The sequence below is a fragment of the Vespula vulgaris genome, chromosome 1 (assembly GCF_905475345.1).
Source record: "Vespula vulgaris chromosome 1, iyVesVulg1.1, whole genome shotgun sequence".
Lineage (NCBI taxonomy): Eukaryota > Metazoa > Arthropoda > Insecta > Hymenoptera > Vespidae > Vespula > Vespula vulgaris.
Genome location: NC_066586.1, coordinates 14,808,283 through 14,835,474, shown reverse-complemented (window position 1 = coordinate 14,835,474; position 27,192 = coordinate 14,808,283). Strand labels below are relative to the sequence as shown.

Genomic DNA, 27,192 nt, shown 5'->3' with positions numbered 1-27,192 from the left:
GCAGCGGCAGCGACGGCGGTGGCGGCGGCGGCGGTGGTGGTGGTGGTGGTGGTGGTGGTGGTGCAATTAGGCGGCATAATGATGCAAAACACCGGCGACTATTACCAAAGGGCACCGAGATGTTGTCCCGGACGAAATGGGGGGAACACCGATTCCCTAAGAATCAGCAGTTCGGTACGAGGTGCTGAATTGCTTTGTTGTTGCTGTAGCTGCAGCACGTCCACTTCAACGAACACACCAGGATTATTAGCCAGCCTTGGTGTTTGCGTTCTCGTTCTTGGTTACACCCTGCTTGGTGCTTTCGCTTTTATGGCGTTAGAGGGTGGCCTTAAATCGGTAAGAAAACAAATCAAAAAGTATTTCGATCTAAGAGATAAAAGGACCTTTCAATAATATTCGATGACGTCGTTGCGTTTTTTGTAGGAGTCTTTGACAGACGTATCATCGAAAATTCCCAAGAGCGAGGAAGGATCTTACGGTCTTTCAACGTTGGAGGACGAAAATAGCGCCACAGAGTTAAGGGCAAGGACAGTCGAAAGACTTTGGAGTATAACCGAAGATTTGAATATTCTTTACAAGGAAAATTGGACGCGACTAGCAGCGAAAGAAATTCTTGAGTTTCAAGAAAATCTTTCGCGTGGTTTAAGGCGTACGTCACCTTACGAACCGCTGGCACCAACTCATCAATCGCGAGATAGCGAAATGGATAAACGACGATGGACGTTCAGTGGCAGTCTGCTTTATTCCCTAACGCTCATTACTACCATAGGTATATACCATAGGTTCTTGGTGAAAATAGTATAAAGTGTCAGTATGAGACAGAAACCGTGTAATATATAATTAACCATTTTGGTTTCTAGGATACGGTAATATAACTCCACGTACAGTCTGGGGTCGCCTAATTACCATAATCTACGCTCTAGCTGGTATACCTCTTATGTTGGTTTATCTAAGCACAGTGGGCGACGTTCTTGCTAGAAGTTTCCGACGTTTGTACGGTCGCATGTGCATTCCACGAAATTGCATTAAAAAACAACAACCACCACCACCTCCGCCGCCAGTCGGTGGTATCATGAGCAAATCCTACCGTTACGATAATCATATAGAAACAAAGACGGGGAATTATTATTCAACTAGTCGCGACAGTTCCTGCGACGATCTCGGGACACGAGGTACGAACAGTGCCATTTTACTCGATTGTGGTAGCGAAGGCCTCTTGCATGCTACTACTAGTTCGACGACCGCACTTCAGGTAAAATTTAAGTAGTACTTCACGGCGATCGGCGTTTCTTCCTAAATCAATTTACGTGAAAACGTTTGTATTGTCAGGATACGATGGCAGGCAATGGTAAACGCCATTTGCAACCGTGCTCGTTGTCGCCATCCTCGACCTCATCACCGGCGTATATGATGGAAACGTATTCCGTGAGAATACCCATTAGTTTGTGCTTGGTAATAATGCTGCTATACATATGCGGCGGTGCAGTGATGTTCAATCGTTTGGAGGGTTGGAGTCTTCTAGAAGGTGGTTATTTCTGCTTCACGAGTCTCGGAACCATCGGATTCGGAGATTTGATGCCGATTGGACGCAACGCACCATCGACTACCCTGAAAGAACTCAGCCTGTGTGCCTGCTCGTTGTATATACTCGCTGGAATGGGCCTGATAGCCATGTGCTTCAACCTCGTCCAGGAGGAGGTGGTACGCGTGGTCAGGGTCTTCGGTAGAACCTGTGGCATGTCATCGGGTGTGGTGGTCGGCCCTATTGGTGGTACAGGTATCCCTGACGAAGGCAGATTCAATGGGGAACGAGTAGAGAGACCTTTTGAAATGAATTTTCGTCTATAACGTTCGGCTTCTATGAAAGAGCAAAACGTTTTTAATTGACCGATACGAAGTAGCATCGTTTCGTGCCACTTTAACGTGTCACTTTATATATATGGAATTCGTTGAAAAAAATAAAATTTATGAAGCCCTTTAAACGAGATTGTAATTAAAAGTAATTAATCGTATAAAATCTCGTGTAAAATCGATAACAAGATATCGGATATCCCATTAATAAGTTTACGGTATCGGTAGAAAGCATTTGTCAATCTTGTATTTGTCAATAGATAATAAATTTATTTGAGGAGCCCTGATCGCTAACAATCGATGAAAATATTTCAAATGTTTCGAAAATGAAAATATCTTCAGGATATCCTGTGCTGTCTACTGGGCTAGTAACAATCTGAATAAATACAGCTGTTGTGTGTTACCCCACTATCATCTATTCAACATGTATATTGCTCAATTTATTTTCTACTGTCCTTGTTCGTAATAGGGACCACACCTGGAATCAAAGCCGAACTCGACGACGGAGGAGGTACCAGTGATTCAAGATTGTCGGAACAAGAAGAAGAAGCGATCGCCATGTCCACGGTGCCGTCATCCTGACAACACCAGGCCAGGATCCCTAGTGACGGGAAACTCCTGGCCCACCCGTCGAGTACTGCCATGAAATTGTCACCCGGTCATCATTCTTTGCCACGCAAAAAGACATCTACAGAAAAAAATATGTCAACATCTCAGATATTTCAACGTGGTCATCCAACGAGACGTAGCTGTTTATCGCCTCAATATCATCATCAACATCATCATCAACATCGTCAACAAGAAAGTTCTCTACATTTCGAATATTTTGTACCGAGAAGCGTTAGCGAGTTTAATTTAGCTGCTACTGTAGTTACCGATATCGCGGTAGCACCTTTACCTCCCACATCAGCTCTACGACCTTCTTCCGTAATCACACCACCAGCTTCTGGCCTTACAACCAATTCATCGGCAACAAATCAAGGACGTCTATTGGATGCTTCCAATACTACAACAAGAAGTCGAGAAAAAATGGTTACGTTTGAAGATGAAGGTGTTAATTGTGCCGGATCGGCATCTAATAGAAAAAATTTATCTAGCATCGATAATACCTTCATGTGATGAATGAAAAGAATGTGGAAAAGGAGAAGAAAGAAAGGAAGATGAGACGATGAACGTGAAGGACATTTACTTTAAGTGAGAGTACGAATTCGTTATATCTCTACGTAAAAAGAAAAAATAAATAAATAAAAATAAATGGTTTGATATGTATTTGGTTAGAAAATATAAACAGAATTAGCTAAAACGTGAAAAGAAAATAAATACGAAACAGAAATTAATGAAACGATTCTAATGAGAAAATGTTCTTTTATAATATATACCAATATCAGAAACTCATTGATTACAAGTATAGACTACACAGACAAAACTTGTGGGGTACTTTAATTAAAAAATGCTCAGTTATCATACAATAATCATGTACTCAGGGTATTGATAATGTAAAAACTTTCGTACGCTCTAACGACTGAATACACAGTTTTTTAATCTAACAAATGGAAAGATGAAAGTAAGAAAATACTTTTGCCTCTTGCTAATTTCCTGATATCAAATATCTAATCACATAGTACAACAAAAAAAAGGCTAATCAGAATATACAAAATTACAACTGCTAATACTCTGGTTGACAAAAGGATGCCTTCTATAGAGTGATATGAATCGTTCGACAACATTCATTCAAAACTGATATAATGATAAAATATATAAATCAGAAATATTATCTATGTCTATAATTTAATGCGCATGGAAATCAAGGTATTCAAATATGAAAAGAATCGAGATCACGTCACTAAAAATTTATGAGCACAAATTAAGATTTTTTTTTATTCATAAAATTAATTTAAAATTCTTTTAATTATATTCGAAATCTTGCACCAATAGATCTTTTAGTAATATTCTTTCCCAACTTTGTTCATTTATAATTGACTAAATAAATCTCTGATATACAATATTGACTGAAGAATAAGGCATATGTTTACAGCATATCAAAATTTATGTTATTGTGTTTCTTAAACGATTACTTTCGTATAATTAAAAAAAAAAAAAAAAAAAAAAAAAAATATTTATGTAATAAAGAAAATATAAAAACATTAAAGAAATGATAAAACTATGCTTGCACAAATAATCCTGTATAATTAATTGTAAATACTAATACATATGCTGTATAACAACTTCAACATATACATGTACAGACTACAAAATTATTGAAGTACTACTTTTCAAATAGATTATTGTAAAATGGTGACATTTCCCTTGTAGCTTTTTAATTCAATGTGCAATAATGCACCTGCTATTCATATAAATATGATTATCAAATAAATATTTAACAATTTATTAAATGTGACAGTCAACTCTGAAAGTTGCTATGGATTAACAAAATGCATTAATATGACATCTCTTATGATGTGAAATATCAAAAATAATTGGATATGTTTTTTCTTGCGTTAAATGTAAAGAAAAATATACGTTCCTCTTTCAAAATATATTTTTTATAATTATTTCAAGCTCCTTTATATGATTTCTTTGCAAATTAATCTCTAACGTTTATATTTGTTATTTTTAATATACTTTGTAAATTAATTTATGCATTATTCAAAGTTATACAAATATTTTTTGCGAATTTTCTATATTATGAAATTATAAAAATCTTACCAATTATACTATTGAATACATATAATGTAATTTCTGTAACATCTTGATCTCAATAATCCAACTCTTCCTCTTAATAATGATCCGTTTTATTATTTCTTCTATAACATGAATTCGAATTGGCCTTTGAATTTGATCCTGTATGTTTTTTAAATATTAAATTGTTTAACATCTCTAAAAATATAAAAGAATGTTAAATTTAAGAACTTGATTCTCTCTAAAATAATAATTTACCTTTCTATTATATACAAATAATATAGACATTCAAATATATGTTATATATATATTCTTTGTATATTAATATATATTATTTGTAAAAAATTTTCAAAATTATAAAAATATATTATTAAAAAATCAATTATAAAAAAAAACGTATACATAATTACATACAGTGAAAATGATATATAATAGACCTTTGAATTTAGATATTAAATTAGTCTGATCGCCACAATCAAATTCTTTGTTATCTGATCTTTCTTGTATAGTTTGATAAAGTACATATCCAACATCAATAACGTGATTGAATATAAATTGTAAGGTGCAAATTACGATGATCACGAGTATTGGTAAACACGTAGTAGTTTCAACATCGTCCAAAAATGCATTTACGGACTCTGGTAAGAAATCGTTACACATTCTTAATTTTTCGTATTAATAAGTTGTATAGTTTATATTTTTTTCCTTTTTAATCAGGCTATAATAAATACCGACAAAGTTTAATTTTGTATAGTTATCTATCCAAAAATAAAACACATTGTACACACACATAACTTCACGAACTTTAATTTGAAAATAGATAATCGATGTGCATTGTAAATTTGATTGAGAATGATATAATTAGTTGAATTAATAATATTAAATAATATGTTGTCAAGAGCAGCAATTTAATAACATTGTGATTGGTCAAATTATTCTTATCAGATAGATTTTTATCAATTTACTTCACATTGAATATTTTCTACGTAATCTTATAATTTCGTATCGTTTTATACCGACCAATCAACGAATCGCATTTTATAACGTATGACTATTAAGACTGTCATCGCCCTTGATTTTGTAATAGTTTACATCAACGATTTTAATACTAACATCCAACGTCTTTAAAAATAAGATAAGTCAAAGTTGAATTTAAGAATTATAATTATAATCATTGCTGATAAAAATATATACTAAATATTATATACGTCATATACATCTTACGTTATATATGATGATACTGATTTATAATAACAAAAGAAGAAAGAATGTATTTAAAAAAACAAGATAGAATATAACCAATCCACATTCGCTAGCTCTCGCAAAGATCTCCGTCGCTGTTTTATTGGTGAATTCTTTATGCCACACCGCGTTATGATTTTTCGCGCGAAATTTTAATAAATCGTGTCTTCGATAATTTGGACACGTGACCATACGTCACCAATAAACATAGCAACTCTCTTAATAACGGTGGAACGTAAAATCTTTCGATTAGATAAAATGTGGAAGGATTCTTCTTCACGTTTCGATAAGACAAATAGATCCGATGGTAGTATCGATTTCTCTTGCTTTTAATGTATAAGACCAAAGCGATCGATGTAACATTCAAACGAAATTTTTATATTATCGCATTCCTTTAATCAACTTTTACATATTTTCAATCAGAAATTATTTTGATTTAACTTTGTCCCAAGATATGATTAATTATAATAAATGTGTTAACTTTTTAAAGAAAATTAAGAGTTTTGAAAATTAGGAAATTAAAAAGATCAAAGATTACAAGATTAAGAAGCTCAAAGTATTCTTAAAATCAAGTAATTTTTAAAATTAGTTAGAAAAATCGGAAATAAATCTTTTTTGATGATCTTTTTCCTTCTTAAATCAAAATTATGGTAGGAATATAGAATGTGATTCAAATAATTTGGATGTCCTCAAATTAAAATTCAATCTCAATAGTATATAAATTCGATTCGTACGGTTTTTGTTTCATAAAGTTATAACTTTTTTATAGTATAATGATTACAGATTGTGATATAGTAGAAAATTATATAAAGCTATTGAAAGTGTATTCACACTTTAAATTAGATTATAAAGGGAGTTAAGAGAATATTTTTATATTTGATTTAAAAGCATTACCTTCTTTCATTCGAATAGGTTAGGTAGGACCCGCGTGGGCGCGATTGGTTCCAAACTTGACCGCAAATTTTCAATATTTAAAATTAATGATAGCATTTCCAAAATATAGAATCTGAAATTTAATAAAATAAATTAGATTTTGAATTTCCATCTTCTCTTTAATATTGTATTGATCATATAAAAAAGAATATTCATGAGATATTAATTTCTCAATTTACGTATAATATATTCAAACTTCAATGTGTTTGGAACACGAAGCGTTAACATGGTTACTCATAATTATTTAGAATCACGAAAGTGTTTTTTAATAGATTCGTTTAATATAAGACTTAGGAAGCAAAGATTTATTAAAAATCATTATGGTCGATACGGACGATGAGATCGATGCGTTAGAAAATTTTCCAGAAGATCAAGAAAATAATGATGAAACGATATCTGAAGACGTGCAAAAATATTACGATGTGGAAACACATATTTCAAAACCGTTTCGTGTAAAAAACGGAACAGTACCTATAAATATTTTAGAATTTGAGTATCCTTCCATGAGACTTCAAACTGTGACTTTGATTTATTCTGTATTTATTTTCCTAATTCCTTAACACTACTCAATAGTTATTCTTTTTCATATGATTGCCAGAAGTATTTTAATTTTTGTGTAGCCGATCCAAATACAATTATTTTTGCTTCTGGTAATATAATCCACTTTTTAGATGTACCTACGAAAAAAATATGGTTTAGGCGAGGTGCCACAGGAGGTGGAATTGGACATATAATTGTATGTATTGCTTTTAATTTAAATCTTATGTGAGAACTAAAAAATTTAGTTTTATTTTTTTTTTATGTAGAAAAATCCAACATTTAATCATATTGCTATTGGTGAAAATGGAATTGATCCTCCAATAATTATTTATAATTGGCCAAGCATGGAAATCATAACATGCCTCTTTGGTGGTACAAAAAGACAGTATTCTCATTTACATTATAGGTAATAGTGATAAAAAATATTTATATTCATTATGTGTATTTTTATATTTAACAATTTGATTAAAAGATTCAAGCATTTAACAAATTTGACATCTCTATTACACTTTAGTTCAGATGGATTATTATTAGTTTCACAAGGAGGAAGTCCAGATTATTTTATTACAATTTGGAAGTGGCAAGAATCCAAGATTTTATTGCAATGTAAATCCCACTCTCAAAGTATTTTTAATGTAATGTTTTCTACTTTTGTACCTGGCAGTTTAATTTCATGTGGTTCAGGACATATTAAATTTTGGAGAATGGCTCAAACTTTTACTGGTCTTAAACTTAAAAGTGGATCTGGTAGATTTGGAAGAACTGAAATTTCAGATATTATTGGAGCTTTTCAAATGCCTGATAAAAAGGTATAATTATAATATTTACATCTTTATTTTTATACTGTTTCAGTATTATCATTTTATTTTTCAAGTTATAGGTACTATCAGGTTGTGAATGGGGTAATATTTTATTATGGGATGAAGATTTGATTAAATTTGAAATTTCTAAAAAAAATAAAGAATTTTGTCATACAAAACCTATTGTACAATTTGAATATATCAATGCAGAGCTCTTTACTGTTGGTAGATAAAAATTCCATCATATAATAATCAATTGTATTATTTTAGTATAATTCAATTATACTTGTCACTTATATTTGTAGGAATGGATGGTTTTATACGCGTTTGGTTTTATGAAACTATAGATTTGGCAAATCCAGAACCAGAAGATCCATTCCTTGAAATTCAACCAATTTATGAGTTCTGCATCACTGAAAATGAAACCAAAGATTTAAAAAAAAATGCAATGCTAATGGGTATACAAAAACAAGAGCCAAATGATCCTGACAATACTTTTTGGTACGCTCAGGTAAATTATTTATAACTTCTCTCTCTCTCTCTCTCTCTCTCTCTCTCTCTCTCTCTATATATATATATATATATATATATATATATATATATATATATATATCTTTTCCTCAAGTATTTTATATTATCACATAGAAATTGATTTATATGGAAAAAAAATTTATTTTTAATATAAAAAATACATAGGATGGCAATGGTGGTTTATGGCTAATAGACTTAAATACTTTTAAAGAACCAGAAGTATCACAAAAGATATTTACTTGTCATGCAGGAGCTATAAGTGATATGGATGTTGCACAATGGGGACCATTTGTTGCAACTATTGGTATAGATGGTCGTTTACATATTTATAATTATGCAGAAAAAAAATTAATTCTTATTTATCATTTTCGTGATCCTGGTAAACAAGTTATATGGTTTCCATGTAAAGTAAGTTATTTTTTATTTACTGTAATATAAAATAAATAAATAAATAAACCATAATTTCATTACCTACTTTCAAGTAAAAATAAGTTCTTTCTTATTAATTTTATTTTTTAGATAGATGCAACTGGATCTGCACTTATATGTGCTTTTGATAGTGGTGTTATTCGTATGGTTATTGTAGCAGTATTAACTGCTAATAAACGTAACAATATAAAAGAAAACTTCACTAGATTAGTTCAAGTTTTGAAACCACATTCACAATCTATTAATGTAATGTCAATGAATCCGTCATACAGGTACACTAAAATATTACATAATACCTTTATAATTTTCATTAATTAATCGTGATAAAGAGAAATAATGCAGATGCCTATTGTTTCAGTTTATTAGTAACAGGTAGTGATGATTCCACTATATTTGTATTTAATATTTCTACTACTTCTACTTACCCTACTCTTCAGCCAATTGGTTATATTAAAATGCCTTCAGGGATAACTTGTATGACTTGGAAACCTAAACATGTTAATATTGATATTTTTCTTTTTTCATATTCAGTATTTTTTATATATATATATAATTTTATATAAGTATAATTTTTTAGATAAAAATACTTTTTAGGAATCAACATTATTGATTGGATGTATGAGGGGAGATTGGGGAGAAATTCAATTACCACAATCACCACAAGCATATGTTAAAACTAGTTATGAACTTACACTTTCTAAGCCTGCTTTATTTAAGTTTCATTCTGTAAAATCAGCTATAAGAATAGATATACTCAAGAAAGAGATTGAAAATAAAAAAATGATAAAAATAGCAAAGAAACGCGAAGAAATGGAAAGAATAAGAGAAGCAAATCCTGGCATTGAAATTGATGAAGAATCTTTCCTTAGTAACTAATTTTACCCATTAATTTGATATTTTTTAAAATGATATATTATTAACTTGTTTCATTTTTACAGTGGACTCTGAAGAGGATCCACCTCTTCCAAAAATTTACATCCCAGAAATACCAAACAAAATTTTAATGATTCAATATACCAATCAAGAAACAGTGTGGTTATCAATGGCTGGTTTTGATGCAGGGTACATGTATGAATATCCAGTACCAGAAAAAAGCAAAGTTATAAGACCAGAACCAATTAAATCTACTATAATCTGTGATGGAGATGATACAGAAATAAGAAGTTGTCTTTCATAGTAGGTTAAAGAAATAATAGAAATTTATTATAATAAAAATTAGTATGAATGTGAATCAGCATGATGTTTCCTTTACTGTAGTAAACAGGGAAAATATTTGTTTTTGGGTATGGAATGTGGTGAAATCAGAGTTTGTAGAGTTAATCCAGAAGATCATACAGATCTTTCAGATTATTGGATTTTACCTATGCATGACAATTACAACGGATATATACCAAAAATGTTACTTAGTTATGATCATACAATACTTCTTACATGCGGACATGATGGAAATCTTTTTTCTTATAAAATCAATGATGACACAGCTGATGAAAAAATAGATATACCACAACCAAGCGTACCTGTGCGATCGGTAACGTTTTGATCTAAATTTATTTCAATATAATATATAAATGAATTGTTTATTTATAATCATTTAAATGCAGTTGGATGGTATACATGATGTGGAAGATATAGAAGAACCTGAACATCCTACTCTTGAAGACATTATTGTAAAAACAGAACATGACAAAGTTGTAGCTTTAGCGAAAGAGAAAAAAGAAAAAACTCTTGAGATATTACATGAATTAACTGCAAAGTATACGAAAATAGTAGATAGGTATGTAGTATCATTGTTTGTAATTTAAATAGAAATGGAAAAAGTAATCCTTTTTATTTCAATGGAATATAGGAATCGAAATCTATTAAAATCACAGCAAATTCCACATAAAAATTTTGAATTAGATCCACGAATCACTGCCGATTTGAATAACCAATTGAAAATGCAAATGGATTTAATACACAGAAAGGAAGCATTTCAAATTGAAAAGAGTACACTTGCCTTAAAAAAGCTAATGGACCACTTTATTGAACCTATTACATGTATACCTTTTGCTGTTTGTAGAATACTGTAAGAATATATATTTATATTTTTAAAAATTATTAATGTTATCATATTATTATTAAAAGAAAATATATTACTAATTATTTTATTATAAATTTAGAAAGCCAGATACAATGGTACACTCGATACGAGAACATAAACTGGATAGTAACTTTGAAAATATTTACACAGAAGTCATAAATTGCATTGAAAAAAGCAAAAAATTAATGACGTAATTATATATATATATACTTTAATAAATAGTATTTATATAAAGAGGGGTAGTGTGTGTATGTGTATATGCATCATCTTTTGATTATCTAAACAGATGCATTAACTAATTCTTTTTTTTTATATAAAAAAAAGTACTATATCCTTAACTTATACTTATAGAAAAAAAGAAAAGGAATTGACAACAGAAGAAATTGAAGAACAAGACGAACAAAAAATAAAAGGTGCAGAAAGCTTTCTAAAAAGTCTTAATCTCTCTGGCATAGAGCATAAGCTAAGCACACAAATAATTCATATGTTAGGAAAATATAAAACATGGAGAGCAAAATTGGAGGAACGTCAAAAAGAAGTTTGTAAAAAATTATGATATTTGTATGAAAATTATCATAAGATAATCAAAAATATTATTTTACACATTATATATTTTTTATAGTGGAACTTAATGCCAAAAAAAGAATTGGATCCTAATATCAAACATCCAGATGATATAGCAGCTATTAAATTGGCAAAACAAACGATTGGTGTATATAATCTAAAAGATTCACCAAAATTGGAAGTACAAAATCAGATAGAAAATTTAACAATGATTAAATACAAGCAATATTTAGATTGCAAAAAGAGGGTAAGTGTATTAATTATAAATATGTAATTGTGTTTTTATGATAATAAAAACATTTCTTCTTATTGGTAAATTATTTAACAAACATAATAACAAACATGATTACATATTAATGATGTAGCTTCATTATCTACGTGATAATTTCAATACAAAATTAAAAAAAGTTAGAGCAGAAAAGCAAAATTTATATTTAAAAATTTTGCAATTAATTAAAACATTAAAGAAAATTCATGCAGAAATACCAAAACATAATATAAAAACTTTACCTAATTTACCTATAACTGACAATGATATTGAATTCCCCGAAGAAAATTTGCAAGTATGTAGAAAATTATGATATATCATACCTAAAAATTAAACTAAATAAATATATTGATATAAAATTTTACATAGTTTGAAAAATATGTATCAATCACGGAGCAAGCAAAACATTACAAAGAATCAATATCTATATATGAAATTCCTGATTCAATGAGTGACTTAATAGAAGAGGAATATGAAGTTTTATTATTAGAAAGAAAAATTACGGAGATAAATGAGGAATTTAGTTTTCTAGAGCCAGATACATCTGAGAGAAGAATTAAAACAAGGTCAATTGTTCATTCCAAATTATTACAAGGATTGAATTCTGCTGATCATGGTGAAACACTATGGGAACGTGAAATGAAACATTCTCGTATGTTACGTAAAATTTATGAACAAGATTGTATTTTACGATATATTGAAAATACTTACAAAGAATTTGATAAACAATTGGATGAATTAGAACAAGAAAGACTTGACATTGTTGCAGAAAGTATATATATGAACTTGCATTTGTTAACACTTCATCAAGAATATATCATATTGAGAGAATACGAAGCAAAAGAAACTTTATTGAGAAAAAATGTTGATGAGAAATTAGAAGAAGAAGCTGCTATAATACAAAAGGTTAAGATAAACAAAAAATTTCGTACTATTTAAAATTCTCTTTCTATTTTTATAATGATTTTGGTAATGATAAAACATCACTTTAACATTTCTTGTTATTTTTTATCAGATACATGTAACTAATAATAAAATAGAACGCAAAAAGAAAAATATTAATAAATTGCAAGAATCAATACAAGATATTGCTTATGAATACATGACAAGTATCCAAAGTAATAAGTTTCAAAACTTTTTGCGTAAAATATTTAAAAAAACATACAAATTACCAAAGGAGCTTGATGGTAAATAAATTACTTAAAAAATACAAATAAGTATAATAAAAATGTTGAAAATTTTCAAATTACATTATTTTTATTTTGTAGATGCTGAGACATCAAGCACTACAACGACTGAAACAACTTCTGAAGAAGATGAAGAAGGAAGCATTGACAGTAAAGATATTGGATATATTTATTTTGATGAGAGTATATGCCCTGTAGGATGTGACAAAGCGTTATATGATATGGCGTTTGTTATGAGAGAAAAACGTTATGAATGTGAATATGAGATTAAAGAGGAAAATAAGACAATAGAAAAGTTACAAAAGGAAGTAGAGATGGATACCAAAAAATTAAAAACCTTCAAAGATTTACTTAAAACGAATGTTGATGAATTGGAAAAATTTATGGTAATATAATAATATGAAAAACAACTATATTATAAAAATGATCATTTATGCATCTATAGTTATTTTATTACAGTTGGAGAAACAAAGAAAATTGAATGATATAGATGTGACAATAATTCTTAAATTTCATCAATTACAACATTTTATTAATTCTTATACTGTATCAAGTATACAAGAATCTATTGTATTTGATAAAACAAGATTATCTCATTTACATGATAGAGTAGGAGAATTACAACAAGAAACATTCAACTTATATGCTAAACAAAAGTACGTAAAAAAAAATATTATATAATATAGAAATTAATATTTCAATTATTGATTTTATATGAATAGGAATAATTATATATGATAATACAAATTACAGAACCAATAAAGTCCATCTATATAGAATGAAAATTGATTGTAAGCATATGAAGAATGAAATCAAAAATTTGAAAAATAAAATAAAAGAAGAGATGAAAAAGAAATTTGGCCAAACGATATCATTAACAGCTATGTATGAAACAGTATTACAAAGAATGGTCTATAATATTAAAAGTGATTTATCTGAAATTATGAAATCATATGAAGAACAACTTAAATGTGAATAAATTTTTTAGAAATAAAAATTCTATAATTAACTTAAAAAGATCACTATATAATAATTACGTTTTGTAGGTATTAAAGAAAAATATAGTGAACAAGTAATGGTGCTAGGAAAACTTATCCAAGATAATACAGAAAAATTAAGTTTTTTAACTATCCTAGAGGAAGAGCAGTTAGCTCTTAGAAAAGTTTTAAAACAAGTTCCCATATCTGAAGCAAGCATGATTGAAACATTTTTATATTGTATAAGAAACTTTAATACATACTTAAATTCTTTTTTATAATTTTAGGAAGATATGTTACAAATAGAATTGCAGTACAAGCTAGATATAGTGAAGTTAGAGACCATTCTTGCTAGTCAAAAAGAACAGAAAGAGCTATTTCTTGCTGATATAAAAAATCTTAGTATGAAATCAGGAGCATTACCTCCTATTTATCATAAATCTAATTATAAGAAAAATTTGAATGAAAGTGAACTAAATAAATTGACAACTAATATAGGTAAAAACAATTTTATGTAAAATGTTGATACGTACAATTTACCTTTTATTTTAAAATTTATAAGATATAAAATAAATTTTAATATTGTGTATAAAAATGTATTTTTGTAGTAAACTCGAACAATTATGAAATAACTATGTCATCATCGGATGTTAAAGAAAGTAACTTGGCAACTTTGGTTTGTATTATTTTTTAAATATTATTCATTATATTTAAAACTGTTACGTATATATATGTATGTATATATATAATAAAATATGAATAATAGATTCACTATTTGATCTCACGAGTCATAGAATCCTTCTTGGGAACAGAACAAGCAAAGCAATTAAAGCAAGAAATGTTTGAAGACATTGTATCAGCCTTCACAAATATTAGTAACACTGAAGAAATTCAAGCATGTATTGAGCAAATTATGAAATATATTGAAAATGTTCTCCCAATGGATGAAAGAGAAACGATAGATATCGTGCGTGAAACAATTAAAGAAAGTTTGTATGACATTATACAAAGGTTGGTGTTGATATTAACGATTAGATATTAAATATTATAATCAATTTATCTAATTTTTCAAATTGATATCCTATTTACAGAAAAATAATCTTAGATGCAAATGCGGAACAATTTATAGATAGTGGTAAAAAAAAGATCGAAGAATAACCTAATCTTAATAAATTGAGATCAGTATATTCCAGAAATGTAAACTTCTTTTATTATAATTAAATATAAACATTTGTATACAATAGATATTTTAGTTTATGTATGTAACAATTTTGTTGTCCCTTGGCTTTCAATTGCATTACTTACTAATCTAGTCTAACTATGAGGTAATATAATTTAATCTAATCATCAAAGATATTTGCATTATAGATTTATACAATATTTTAGTATCATTGTAATATATCGTATTAAGTTTAGAATTATCAATTTAAGGTTTCTTCTTAAACAAGGCACAGCGTCATCAAAAAATTCACTGTTTTAAAAGTTATTTATATATCGAGGTAATATCATTGCATCATTATTATTGAAAAATTTGAAGCATATATATGTATGATACGGAAATAAAGTAAAAACATAAAATGTAAAGATAATATTTCTCACGACTTATTGTTCTTAGATGCTTTCACAGATTGTCAAACAACTTTTAATTAATTAATACAAAAAAAAAAAAATAAATGGTAGAAAATCTTTGAATTATAAAAATATTTATAACATATTGTCATATAAATATTTATAAAACATATAAATATTTATAACATGTATTTCTTAACTGCTTAAATTATTTTCATTACTACTTTAACAATTTTTGCAAAAATTATTAATATAATTATATTTCTAAATGTATCATTTTTTTTACATGACTTAATATTTAAAATAAAACTTTTTACAATGACTATATATGGGATATAATTTAAGAAAAATTTTGTAAGGAAATTTGTTTTTTGTAAGAAAACTATTATAATCTTGAACTCAAATGTAAATTTGATTAAGAATTAATATTAATCAAAATTGTCATGTTTAATCAATAGTTCCTATTGAAAAATGCTTTGTATTAAATTCATTAGCAATACTGCAACAAAAAATAATGATTTTCAGTAAAAAAAAATTATTTAAGTTGTTTACTGGATAATAATGAATATGAATAAATGTTGTCACTTCTTTGTAAAACTTTTTAGAATAGGATAAATATTGTCAAAGGCTTCATAAATTTCTTGTCGAACCTTGGCACCTACATAATTATGAAATAATAAAGGATTTTTATTTAAAAAAAAATGTTATAAGTGTTTCAAGGAGAAATTGTTACTTACCTGTAAGCACAACTTTACCAGATACAAATATAAGTAATACTATTCGTGGTTTAACCATTCTATATATTAAACCAGGAAATAATTCAGGTTCATAAGAAGAGAATTGTCCATGTGTAAGTACTAAACCTTCTAGCCTAATAGGAAATTTGACATCGCAACTGCCTACCATATTTTGTATCTTAAAATCCAGGAACTTTGCCTAGATGCACAACAAAAGAATTAAACACCTAATTTAATTAAAATATTTGAATTAAAATATTTATTATATAGTAATTAACAGAATACTAACTGGAAAACCTAATTTTTGAATAATTCTTGCATATTTTCTTGCTGCTAAACGAGAATCTTCTTCACTTTTTGCACCTGTACAGACCATTTTCCCACTACTAAATATAAGAGCTGTTGTCCTAGGTTCTCGTATACGCATAATAACTGCTGCAAATCTTTTTGGATTGTATTCTGCATTTCTAGCATGTAATGCAATTTTTTTTAAATCTAATTTACAACTTAGATTTACAGTGGACACAATATTCCTAAGGTATTATAAAAATATTATATTCTTTGTTATCATATTAAAAAATGGTAATTAAATACATACTGTAATTGTGGTAAAATACCAGGATCTGCTGATGCAGGAGTCATAGGTGTCATAGGTCCAGGTGTAGATGGTCCTATAGATGATGGTGCAATAGGATTATTTGGTTGTCCTAAGGGAGACATCATATTTTGCTGTAAAATTATAAGGTATTTAAATTCTTTTTCTTTCTGACAATTTCATTTTAGTTCATTATATATAGCCCTTAATTTTAATTTATCTTATTTGTTTAATTACTGGTGTTTGTGGCTGCATAAGACTCTGAGGTGTAGCAAAAGACGGAGTTGGCGCATAAGTATGCATCGTTTTTTGTGGTGTTGTAATCATAAGCATACTGCTCTGTACATTTGGACTCATAGAATGTAATTGTTGTAATTGATATTGTTGTGGTTGCTGCTGTTGTTGTTGCTGTTGCTGCTGCAATGCATTTGGTAATATTTGTTGATCCTCTTCTGGCTGATGTAAAGGAGTACCAATGCTAGGTATACTGAAGCCAGGACTTGGTAGCATTTGATCCATTTTGACTTTATAAATAATATCACTTTGGCACAGTCAATATTATTAATGTAATAAAAAACGTATTTTGTGTGCTATCAATATTTCATAACCACTATATCACAGTTTCATTTTTATATATTTTACAGTTATTAAATAAGGTTTTTGTATAAGTTTTATACTTATTGAATAAGATTAACTCATGTGAAATTAATATTTTTCATATTTTAGTTATGAACATTGTTATTTCTTGCTTTAAAAAAAAAATCAGTGAATATACATACATATATACATACATAAATTCGATCTACCCCAATAATTACTAAAAATTTATACTGTTTTCTTTTAATCCATGAATGTAACGTTCCACATTTAAGTTTCGTTTGTTTACTACAGTCACACACAAAGTTTTGTTGAATTTGACACTATTACCAACTACGCATGATTAATTCTCTGTATCTGTTAATACGTACTTCTTTTTATCTCAAAATTTTTATGATAATTGGTCAATGTAATGAAAAAAGAAAGATAAATTTCTTATTTTATGTAGTGAAAAACACAAAGTATTTTTATTATATTTAAATTAAAAAATATATATATAAGATTGTTATATAAGATTTGTTAACATCATATATTAAAATATAATAAATATTACAATTTGCACAGAACACGGTTGTGAATAGTGACTTAAGGAAAAGATATCGTTTTAATGAAAACTAGAAATGTCACTGGCTCAGGTCAGATCAGGTCAGATTAGGTTGCACCGATGAAGTGATGACAGTATCAACCACGTAATCCGATATAAACACCTCAATGGATTTATGAAAATTAAGTTATATTGATAAGAATTGTAATATACAAATTAATACAAAATGTTTAAAAAATTTAAAGATAAACTTGCCGAAGAGATGAAACAATCGCCTGCCAGATTGCAAGCGAGTATGCAGCAAATGGCGCAGGTTTTGCATTTTAATTAATTTTCTATTTAAATCTAATGCAAAATATTCTTTACATATAAAATAATTCTTTTTCTAGGCAGTTATATCTCCAGCTCAGTCTAATAGTTCCATACAAGAATTACCAATGACAGTAGAAAGTAATGACTTAACCAAAAAAACGGATGGTATACATTCTCATTTTTACTTTTTTATAAGAATTATAAGTTTATAGCATGAGATAAAAACTTTATGGTAATAAGAAAGTATTTTTTTTTTATATATCTATATATATATATGGTTCACAATTATTACTTAATTTATTATTTAGACAACTATATGATATCGTAAATATATATCATATACTATGCTTATAGACACTGTCAAGAATAATTCCATAAAGAACACATTTCAAAATGTTGAACTTGTACCACCTTTATCAAATTCAGTAGATGTATCCAGAAGATCATCTGTGAACAGTGTAACCAGTGATGTCACTTCTTTATTTCCACTTTATGAAAGCCCTAAGAATTTATATCATATACAGGTATATATTAATATCTATTATTAAAAGTAGTATAAATTGCATAAATAATATATTTAGGCAAATATGATTATTTTACTTTTAGTCTGATATAGATCAATCTGCCACTGAAGTAGATGATGACATTAATACACAACTTGATAGAGTTACAAAAGATCAATTGTATTTGGCATATAAAAAAGTTCAAGCAAAATACCATAAATATCGTGGACGATATACAGATTTGGTAAAACATTATCAAGATCTAGAACGAGTTAAAACAAAATTAGAATCTGTTTTGGTAGAAACACAAGATAATGTATTAAGAAGAGTTGGAGATTTAAAAGAACAATGCCAATTAGAACAACAAGCAAAAGCACATTTAGAAGAAGTATTAAGAAATGATATTGAAGAAAAAAATCATATTATAGATACATTAAATACAAAGGTAATTTTGAGGATTTTTCTTATATTTATAAATGAAAAAATATACAAAATTATTAAGAGTATATTGTATATATATGTTATGTATTTTTTCAAAACATAATAGTACTTTGTATACATTCTATAATGAAGTACTTATTGCAGATTAAACTTCTTCAAGGAAACATACCACCTACAGAAAACTTAATGCTACTAGATAGCGACGAAGGACATAATAGTACTGCTAATGTTATGGAACCAAAAAAAGAATTAACTGACACTGCAGATGATAATTCTATATTAGTAGCTGAAAATACGCAACTTAAAAATAAATTGATTAAATTAGAAACAGTTGTAGTGAAGTATAAGAATACTTTAAAACGAGGTGAAAACTTAGTCAAAAAATATAAAGAAATATTGGAGGAAAATAACATATTAAAACGTGATTATGAAGCTCTAAAATCTTCTAGTTTAGAAAATGCAGAAATTTTGCAGAAAGAATTAAGTATAGCACGAGATGAAGTTTCGAATTTAACAGAACAAGTGAACACTTTAAAAAGGCGCGAAGAAGAATCTGTAATATCTCTAGCTGAAAATAAACTTTCAATTCATAGAGAACTTGAAGGTAAAGAGGAGCAAATAAAACAGCTTCAATTTGATTTAAAACATACAATGGAAAATAAAGAAAATTTAACCGAAATTGTTGAGAAGTATAAAACAGAATTAGAACAGTTAAAAATACAATATAATATACAAAATTTGGATGCAGATCAAAAGGATAACATTCAAGATACATTAAAAGGTAAATTTTTTAAAATAACAATTTATACAATTTGTTAAATATAATAATTTGCCTGGAAATGAATTACAGGTTATGCAGAAAGTATAGAAAGTCATAATATATCAAAAGAAAGTGATGCTGTAAATGAAAATGAAATGTTGGACAAACTGAAACATGATTTAACAGAAAAGGAAGCAGAATTACAGAAAGTAAAAGTAACTTTACAGGAAACCCAAACACTATCTAAAGAATATCAATGTGACACAGAAAAATTCCAAAATGAACTTTCAAACTTAAAGATTAAATATGTAGAATTAAAGAAAGAACATGATGCACAAATAATTATTACAGATGAAAGAAAAAAAGAAGCTGAAACAACTATTGAAAAATTGCAAATGACAGTACAAAGCCTTGATAAAGAATTAGAAAATATGAGATATGCTTTGTCAGACAGAGATCAAGTATGTGAAACTTTCAATTTGAAAATACAAGAATATGCATCAATGTTGGAAAAAGCTAATAACAAATTATCGGTACAAGATCTAGAAATAAAAAAACTTAATGATCAATTATCTAATGAAAATGAAATAACTAAATTACAAAATACAATAGGAAACAAGGAAGCAGAATTAATTGATCTTCATAATAAATTGAAATATTATAAAGATACAATTAGTGAATTAACTCAACAAGTAGATATAAAAAGTTCTAAAATAGATTTACTTAATAAAGAAAAGATATCCTTTACAAATAAACTCTTATGTTTTAAAACAAATACAGAAAAACTTAAAGAAGATTGCACGTACTTAAGAAATAATGTTAACGAAATATTCCAAGATCATAACAATAAGATAAATAGTTTAAACTTTTATTTACAGGACATTTTAATGGAAAAAGAAAACATTAAAAAAGAAGTAGAGATTCTACATACGAAATTGAAAGCTTCTGAACAAAAAATTAATAAATTGATGGAAGTAGAAACAGAATTAACAAAGATTAAACAGCAAAAAACAGTTTTAGAGTGCGAGCTAAAAGAATACAAGACGAAAGTAGAACATATGAAGAAACTGGAAGCTGAAAGCCATAATAAATCGAACATTGAAATTAACAGATTTATAACTGAAATTGATAATCTGAATTTCAAAATACATGATCTGCAGCAAATGCAAGTTTTAATAGAAAAGAAAAAAGAAAATGAAATAGGACATTTAGAAAAAGGAATGATAGACTTGAAAAAGAAGTATGAAGATGCAACGAACGTAATAAAAACATTAGAGGATAAGAAATCAGAATGTAATTTGCTGCAAGAAGAATTAGAACATTTAAAATCCAAGATTTTATTTTTACACAATAATAATACTAAAAATGATATTGAAATGAATGAACTTCATGAGAAAATATTAAGAAAAGAATCAGAAATGGTTGATTTACAAATCAAACTTCAAGATCATGCAAAATTAGTTGAAGAGTATGCTAAAAAAAATGCAGAATTGGAGAAAATTTATCAAAATACAAATAAAGATCACATGGAAGAAACTATGAAATTAAATAGTTCAAATAATATCTTACAACAAATGATTGATACAAAAGATGCCCAATTGAATAAATTAGAAGCGATTAAAGAACAGCAAGACAAGAACTTACTATATAGTGAAAAAAAAATACAAGATTTAACTGTAGCACTTGACGAGTTTAGAACTGAAAATCTAAATATGTCACAAACAATAGAAACATTATCAAAAGAAATAGAAGCATTAAAAAATGAAAATCATCAATTAGAGACACTGAAAACTGAAAATGAATTAATAAATGCTGAATTGGTACAATTAAAGTCAATTAGAGATCAAATTTGTGAAGAAAATACAAATTTAAACGTAAAACAATCTGAACTTATACAATCTCATGAAAAACTTAATAAAATGAAAGAAACATTGAATGAAAAAGTATTAGAATATCAAAAAAATAAAGAAGACCTTCTCTGTGATATAAAAGAATTACAAAAAAATATTGACTCTTATAAGCAAACATTGAACGTGCAAAATGAAGAGTTAAAATGCATAAAAAATCAATTGCAAGAAACGAATACAAAAGTGGATTCTCAAACCAAAATATTACAAGAACGTAATAAAGAATTGCAGAAAACAAAACAAGAATTTGAAGAACAAACTCAACAATTATGTGATAAAAGTACTGCATTAGATCTAGCTTTAAAAGATATGCAGTCATTGCAAGAAGAAAAAAATATACTTTCTGACAATGTAATAAAACTAGAAGAGCAACTAACAGATTTAAAAGCTAGAAACTTGAACAAAACTCCATTTAAACATATTAATGAAACGCTAACAACCTTTCAATTGGAGAAACTAAAAAATGGAGAACTTATTTTGGATGAACACCTTGCAAACTTGTCAGCTTCTACAGTTTTAAAACTGGATGTTGAAAACAAGCATTTAATGGCAAGGATAGAAAATATTATGGAACAAGAAAAGTCAAAATTGAAATTATTGGAAGTAAAAGAAGAAAATTTGTTACAAGAAAATGAAAAATTAAAACTTTTAAGTACAAATGAACTTGAGAAAAAAATAATAGAAATAGATACATTAAAAACTACAATGAAAGCAAAAGAAGAAGAAATTAACGAATTAAAATTACAAATAGAATCATTAACTGATTTGAAAGATAAACTTGATAGCAAATTACAAACAACAGATAATAAAACGGTAGAACAAAATCTCGTAGAAGAAAGTAATAGATTACAAGAAGAAAACAAAAAACTAGAAGCTGATTTAGATGAAGCAATAATAACATTTCATGCTAAAGAATCACAAATGTATATGATCAATAATCAATTAAAAAATCAAACTGATCAATTAAAAGAAGAATTAAAAATGCATGAAGAAGAACAAAATATCAGATTAAAACAATTAGTCAAAGAATTTCAAGCTCAACTACAAGATAAAGAAGAGGAATTACAGTCAGCACTGGAAAAACGATTTGGTAAGCTAATATTATATTCATATTTTTAAAGAAAATAACTAAATATAAATATATATATATATATATAAATGTTCAATTTATATAGATTATCAACAAAGTTATGAATCCAATCTTTTACAACAATACAAAGAGCAATTAAAAGATTTTCAAGTTGAATTAACAACAAAATCAGAACAACTTGAAAATCTTATTTTGGAGAATAAAAAGTTGACAACAGAAAAAGAAAATGAGATAAAAGTTTTAACAGAAAATATTGCATCTATTAGGAAAGAACATGTAAATGAGCTCAGAGAAATTGAACAAAAGTGGAAAACTATTTTACAACAAAGAAGTGACAGATTAGAGGCTAAACATGAAGAAGAAATCAAAGAATTGACAAGAGAATGGAAAAATGAAAGAAAGGTATAAATATACATTTGTTATAGTTTCATCTAACTTAATATTTTTACCAATCTGTTGCTAAAGGTTATTTAAAGCACCTATGTCATTTATTTTACTATATTTTCATTTGCTGATTACATATGTTTTTTTACATTTTTTTTTCTTTTTTCTCATATATATATATATATATATATATATATATATATATATATATATATATATATATATATATTCTTTAAGTTTTGCTTTTGTTTTCTAATTTTTCTTTCATTCTTATTTTAGCTTGACACAAAAATTGACACAGCAACAGAGGTAACATTATTTTTAATGGTAACATGTTAATACATTGTACTTTAAATAGCATTTAATTTTATTTTATATATTATTTCTATAGGAATTGGAAAATACTTCTTGTATAGCAATGGCTGCAATACAGTCAAATACTGGTTCATTCCATACATTTCAACAAACATTGGCATCACAAAGTCGTGAATTGGCTGAACTCAGGAAATTAGTAAAATTAAGGCATGAAACTTTAGAAGACTCAACAGAAATAGAATATCTTAGAAATATTTTATATGAATATATGATGGGAAAAGAAACAATGGTGCTTGCTAAAGTAATTGCTGCAGTTGTAAAATTTGATCAAGAACAAACAGCAAAAATACTTAAAAAAGAAGAAGACAAATTAACACTGGTAACAATAAATTAAATATCACATATATAGATTAAAACGATTACAAATTTTCATGTAGTATAATAATTATACATAATCATTTTTCAGCTTGGATCACTTGGCCTTACATAGAATACAATAATGTAAGATGACTAAAAATATATAATATGATAATTAAGTAATATCATGAGATCAAGAACTATGTTAGCTTAACAAACCATCTAAAAAATGATCTTTTGTTACTTATATATAAATATAGCTCTGTTTGTATAAATTAATTTTTTTTTTTGTAACTGCAGTTGATATATACTTTAGCATTAATATTTGATAGAAATAAGTACAGTTATAAGTATATGGTATATAAAGGAAATATTTCACAAAGAAATAATTTATCTATCCATTTAATAAGTTAAGTTCGAATGTAAATTTGTAGTAGCTTTTATAAAAAATTTTTCATCTTGTTAACATAGAGAATTGTTTCTGTAACAAGATTATTATATAATAATATATAACTAAAGTACATAGCAATTTAATTATAAGTTAAGAAATGAAATAATGATAATAATTGTATATAAACATTGTATTATTTTATTTAATATAATTATGAAAAATTAACAATTTTAATTAATTAAATATTTCTTACTAAATTCGTTCAATATTGTATTAAAAGATATTTATATAATATGTATATAATGTTTTAAAGTAAGAAATGTGTCTCATATAGAATATTTTATAGTTTTAAGTGTCTTGATTCAAAAAAACGTTTTCTCTCAGAAAGAGGGAGTGACATAAATCCCCAGCGTTTTTCATTTCCATCAATGTGATAACATTTTTCTCCATCCTTTTCCATAAGTGATCTCAATGCAATATTTTTTTTCAGTTCTTTTTCATAATATTCCTTTCCTCCATTTATATAACTTAAACCTAACTGTGATATATTTTCATCGATAGTAGCATCAATACGACAACGTACAGCATCTTTAAATGCAACCCAGAAAGCACACCCAACTAATGTAAAAAATAAATACAATATACGACGATATGATGCTTTTTTCTCATATAAATTAAATTTATGTGTTATATTACTATAAATTGATGTCATGATAATGACAATACAAGATAAACTACCTGCAGATAAATATACCTCATTACTCATAATTTTTAAAATTTCACGTGCTATTACATATTTTTGTGCATTTTTCGAAAGTACTAAACTATTAAATAAATCATTTGCTTCTTCTCTCATTCGATCAAGTTCTTTATTATTTATAACTAATTTCTCAACTGCTGCATCAGCAGTATCATGAAATAAGAAATTTGAAGGAATACCAATAATTCCTCCAAACATTTTATTTAATGTCCCAGCTTGAAAAGGATGAAAACCAAAAACATAAAATGGTTTTATGAGAGACTGAGTATTTTCGGGAAGTTTTAAGTCATCCATTACCTCTTTACATAGTTCTTTCACTTTATTATTTATACGTAGTCTTACGCCACGACTATAAATCAACAATATTTTATCAAATCAATAAACTTGGATTACGGTTTCTGTAATTTATATCCCTAAAATAAATATCTTTACATACCGATAAAAGGCAACAGTATTCTCCAATTTATCAAGAAATATTGTATGTGGCATAAGATTAACACAGTACGCTGTAATGCTTGCAGAAATTCCAAAAATGAGATGAAATTTACGTCTTCTATAGTACATCTTAAATATATTTTTTTAAATCTACAACAAATAATTTTATAAACAATTATATTAATTATATGAATTTATAATGAATACACAATTATTAAATTTACATTCTAATATAACCAATACTTTATGCATTGAATAAATCTCACAAATATCAATCATACATTATTTACTGTTAGAGCATGCAGCGCTATCTATATCGTTTTGAAGTATCATCTACCGGTAATTGTTTGAACTAATTTAAAAAATATATTCCGATGATAAGAACTTCATTCGTTTATGTATAAAAGCCTTATAGAATCTAAACAAATATATATTGCATAGAATAACAGTTATTGTATTAGTGTGACTTTATATTCCGACGAGTGAAAATCAAAGTTCTCACAGGATGCGTTTCCTGCAAGTAATAACTAAAAGTTCATGCAAGTATATTTCTACATCACTCGTTTTTATAATGTTTTATACAATTTATCTTATTTTAGAATGAAATTGCGAAGTGGGAATACTTGGCCACACAACATAATTGGACCTTCGACCGACTTTGACAATTATTAATTCAATTTTGCTTTGTATTTCAACAAGTACACATCGCAGTTCTCACAGGACGACTAGGAATGTATAGTTTCTTTTATTAATGCACTATTTATTATATAACGAGATAAAGCACGAATCAACACTTGCAATTTAGTTATTTGTCCAATTAGTTGTGTAATATAGTTACCTGTCTCTGTCACGTCGTCTTCTCTTATGCATTAATCTTCAACTAGACTTCAGCAAACTGTATTCTCAATCTGAGTTCTCTTAATCATCTGAAAGCTTAGACGTGATCTTTAATAAAAAATATAAATTATTATATCAATAAAAAAATATTATATTGCATATATGTATATAACTTCAAAATAGATATAATAATGAATACATTAAATAATGAAACAATCTATTTATAAATCTATTAAAGAAATGGACATTATGGAAAGATAGAAAAAATCATTATGAAACATAGTAAATTTTGATTGAATTTAAATGCAGCCATTAGCTCGATAGTACTTGCGTTATTTATATTTATTATATATCGCAACTAATATCGATTTCCAGGTCTCACCGCATGGAGGTTGCTGCATGTGGAGACCCACGGGCTAAGACTCTACTGTTAATATAAATTATTCTAGAACCAATTAGAACCATAATATAGAATCATTATTATTATATATCCAATAAAAATTATTATAATTTGAAAAAAGAAACAAAATCAATCGCGAAACGAATCAAAAATTTTTTTCTAATCAATCGAGATTAG

At 27.4% G+C, this 27,192-nt stretch overlaps 6 protein-coding genes and 1 long non-coding RNA gene across 17 annotated transcripts; 4 read left to right on the top strand and 3 right to left on the bottom strand.

The window, feature by feature from the left end:
- Positions 1–66: 66 nt before the first annotated feature.
- Positions 67–2,497, top strand: LOC127072766 (potassium channel subfamily K member 18-like). 2 transcript variants are annotated; one of them, XM_051013472.1, is made up of 5 exons: positions 67–336; positions 424–769; positions 861–1,252; positions 1,330–1,701; positions 2,321–2,497. In XM_051013472.1, exons 1-5 carry the CDS (start codon positions 79–81, stop codon positions 2,495–2,497), a joined length of 1,545 nt encoding a protein of 514 aa, XP_050869429.1. In that variant the 5' UTR covers positions 67–78. The 2 variants fall into 2 exon arrangements, with proteins under 2 accessions (XP_050869429.1, XP_050869421.1); XM_051013464.1 differs by having other exon boundaries at positions 1,330–1,777; positions 2,321–2,469.
- LOC127072859 (uncharacterized) lies at positions 2,494–4,587 on the top strand. Its single transcript, XM_051013681.1, has one exon. The coding sequence runs from the start codon at positions 2,494–2,496 to the stop codon at positions 2,968–2,970; it is 477 nt and encodes a 158-aa protein (XP_050869638.1). The 3' UTR covers positions 2,971–4,587.
- A 12-nt stretch (positions 4,588–4,599) lies between these two features.
- LOC127072921 (uncharacterized) lies at positions 4,600–12,764 on the bottom strand. The gene is made up of 6 exons (XR_007785617.1): positions 12,629–12,764; positions 9,431–9,494; positions 8,226–8,458; positions 7,177–7,382; positions 6,667–6,778; positions 4,600–4,692 (listed from the first exon to the last, which is right to left on the bottom strand). It is a non-coding gene; the product is annotated as an uncharacterized LOC127072921 (long non-coding RNA).
- On the top strand, positions 4,800–15,326 carry LOC127072616 (cilia- and flagella-associated protein 44). 3 transcript variants are annotated; one of them, XM_051013155.1, is made up of 29 exons: positions 4,800–5,171; positions 6,994–7,198; positions 7,279–7,441; positions 7,512–7,651; positions 7,760–8,054; positions 8,126–8,270; positions 8,351–8,556; positions 8,742–8,984; positions 9,096–9,277; positions 9,364–9,502; positions 9,600–9,873; positions 9,944–10,181; positions 10,263–10,533; positions 10,607–10,779; positions 10,852–11,070; positions 11,165–11,275; positions 11,437–11,623; positions 11,708–11,896; positions 12,015–12,212; positions 12,287–12,823; positions 12,933–13,104; positions 13,186–13,490; positions 13,564–13,760; positions 13,858–14,075; positions 14,151–14,293; positions 14,369–14,579; positions 14,690–14,757; positions 14,848–15,092; positions 15,173–15,326. In XM_051013155.1, exons 1-29 carry the CDS (start codon positions 5,105–5,107, stop codon positions 15,237–15,239), a joined length of 5,808 nt encoding a protein of 1,935 aa, XP_050869112.1. In that variant the 5' UTR covers positions 4,800–5,104; the 3' UTR covers positions 15,240–15,326. The 3 variants fall into 3 exon arrangements, with proteins under 3 accessions (XP_050869112.1, XP_050869120.1, XP_050869129.1); XM_051013163.1 differs by having other exon boundaries at positions 5,149–5,171; positions 6,978–7,198; XM_051013172.1 differs by lacking the exons at positions 4,800–5,171; positions 6,994–7,198; positions 7,279–7,441; positions 7,512–7,651; positions 7,760–8,054 and having other exon boundaries at positions 8,147–8,266.
- On the bottom strand, positions 15,269–18,132 carry LOC127072818 (TATA-box-binding protein). Of its 2 annotated transcripts, none has more exons than XM_051013571.1 (5): positions 17,220–18,132; positions 16,986–17,116; positions 16,677–16,920; positions 16,388–16,586; positions 15,269–16,308 (listed from the first exon to the last, which is right to left on the bottom strand). In XM_051013571.1, exons 1-5 carry the CDS (start codon positions 17,499–17,501, stop codon positions 16,232–16,234), a joined length of 933 nt encoding a protein of 310 aa, XP_050869528.1. In that variant the 5' UTR covers positions 17,502–18,132; the 3' UTR covers positions 15,269–16,231. The 2 variants fall into 2 exon arrangements, with proteins under 2 accessions (XP_050869528.1, XP_050869537.1); XM_051013580.1 differs by having other exon boundaries at positions 16,677–16,854.
- Positions 18,133–18,215: 83 nt separating this feature from the next.
- Positions 18,216–24,359, top strand: LOC127072633 (golgin subfamily A member 4-like). Of its 6 annotated transcripts, XM_051013198.1 has the most exons (11): positions 18,216–18,436; positions 18,513–18,600; positions 18,790–18,959; positions 19,042–19,383; positions 19,524–20,160; positions 20,230–20,831; positions 21,018–23,136; positions 23,222–23,538; positions 23,800–23,829; positions 23,912–24,214; positions 24,302–24,359. In XM_051013198.1, exons 1-11 carry the CDS (start codon positions 18,350–18,352, stop codon positions 24,323–24,325), a joined length of 4,719 nt encoding a protein of 1,572 aa, XP_050869155.1. In that variant the 5' UTR covers positions 18,216–18,349; the 3' UTR covers positions 24,326–24,359. The 6 variants fall into 6 exon arrangements, 4 of the variants coding, with proteins under 4 accessions (XP_050869155.1, XP_050869153.1, XP_050869136.1 ...); XM_051013196.1 differs by having other exon boundaries at positions 18,862–18,959; positions 20,230–23,136; XM_051013179.1 differs by having other exon boundaries at positions 20,230–23,136.
- Positions 23,736–26,076, bottom strand: LOC127072829 (transmembrane protein 177). 2 transcript variants are annotated; one of them, XM_051013609.1, is made up of 3 exons: positions 26,003–26,076; positions 25,780–25,928; positions 23,736–25,692 (listed from the first exon to the last, which is right to left on the bottom strand). In XM_051013609.1, exons 2-3 carry the CDS (start codon positions 25,905–25,907, stop codon positions 24,924–24,926), a joined length of 897 nt encoding a protein of 298 aa, XP_050869566.1. In that variant the 5' UTR covers positions 25,908–25,928; positions 26,003–26,076; the 3' UTR covers positions 23,736–24,923. The 2 variants fall into 2 exon arrangements, with proteins under 2 accessions (XP_050869566.1, XP_050869575.1); XM_051013618.1 differs by having other exon boundaries at positions 26,022–26,058.
- Positions 26,077–27,192: the final 1,116 nt, after the last annotated feature.

Excerpts from the sequence above, each read along its gene's own strand:
- LOC127072829 (XM_051013609.1), bottom strand. The coding sequence starts at position 25,907 with ATGTACTATAGAAGACGTAAATTTCATCTCATTTTTGGAATTTCTGCA. Across the intron at positions 25,693-25,779 it reads AATACTGTTGCCTTTTATCG|TCGTGGCGTAAGACTACGTA; the intron begins GTATGTAAAGAT and ends GTTGATTTATAG.
- LOC127072859 (XM_051013681.1), top strand. The coding sequence starts at position 2,494 with ATGAAATTGTCACCCGGTCATCATTCTTTGCCACGCAAAAAGACATCT.
- LOC127072616 (XM_051013155.1), top strand. The coding sequence starts at position 5,105 with ATGATCACGAGTATTGGTAAACACGTAGTAGTTTCAACATCGTCCAAA. Across the intron at positions 5,172-6,993 it reads AAATGCATTTACGGACTCTG|ACTTAGGAAGCAAAGATTTA; the intron begins GTAAGAAATCGT and ends GTTTAATATAAG. Across the intron at positions 10,780-10,851 it reads TATACGAAAATAGTAGATAG|GAATCGAAATCTATTAAAAT; the intron begins GTATGTAGTATC and ends AATGGAATATAG.
- LOC127072818 (XM_051013571.1), bottom strand. The coding sequence starts at position 17,501 with ATGGATCAAATGCTACCAAGTCCTGGCTTCAGTATACCTAGCATTGGT. Across the intron at positions 17,117-17,219 it reads TTATGCAGCCACAAACACCA|CAAAATATGATGTCTCCCTT; the intron begins GTAATTAAACAA and ends ATAATTTTACAG. Across the intron at positions 16,587-16,676 it reads TTCAAAAATTAGGTTTTCCA|GCAAAGTTCCTGGATTTTAA; the intron begins GTTAGTATTCTG and ends TTGTGCATCTAG.
- LOC127072766 (XM_051013464.1), top strand. The coding sequence starts at position 79 with ATGATGCAAAACACCGGCGACTATTACCAAAGGGCACCGAGATGTTGT. Across the intron at positions 337-423 it reads TAGAGGGTGGCCTTAAATCG|GAGTCTTTGACAGACGTATC; the intron begins GTAAGAAAACAA and ends CGTTTTTTGTAG. Across the intron at positions 1,778-2,320 it reads CGGCCCTATTGGTGGTACAG|GGACCACACCTGGAATCAAA; the intron begins GTATCCCTGACG and ends TGTTCGTAATAG.
- LOC127072633 (XM_051013179.1), top strand. The coding sequence starts at position 18,350 with ATGTTTAAAAAATTTAAAGATAAACTTGCCGAAGAGATGAAACAATCG. Across the intron at positions 18,601-18,789 it reads CTTAACCAAAAAAACGGATG|ACACTGTCAAGAATAATTCC; the intron begins GTATACATTCTC and ends CTATGCTTATAG. Across the intron at positions 19,384-19,523 it reads TAGATACATTAAATACAAAG|ATTAAACTTCTTCAAGGAAA; the intron begins GTAATTTTGAGG and ends TACTTATTGCAG.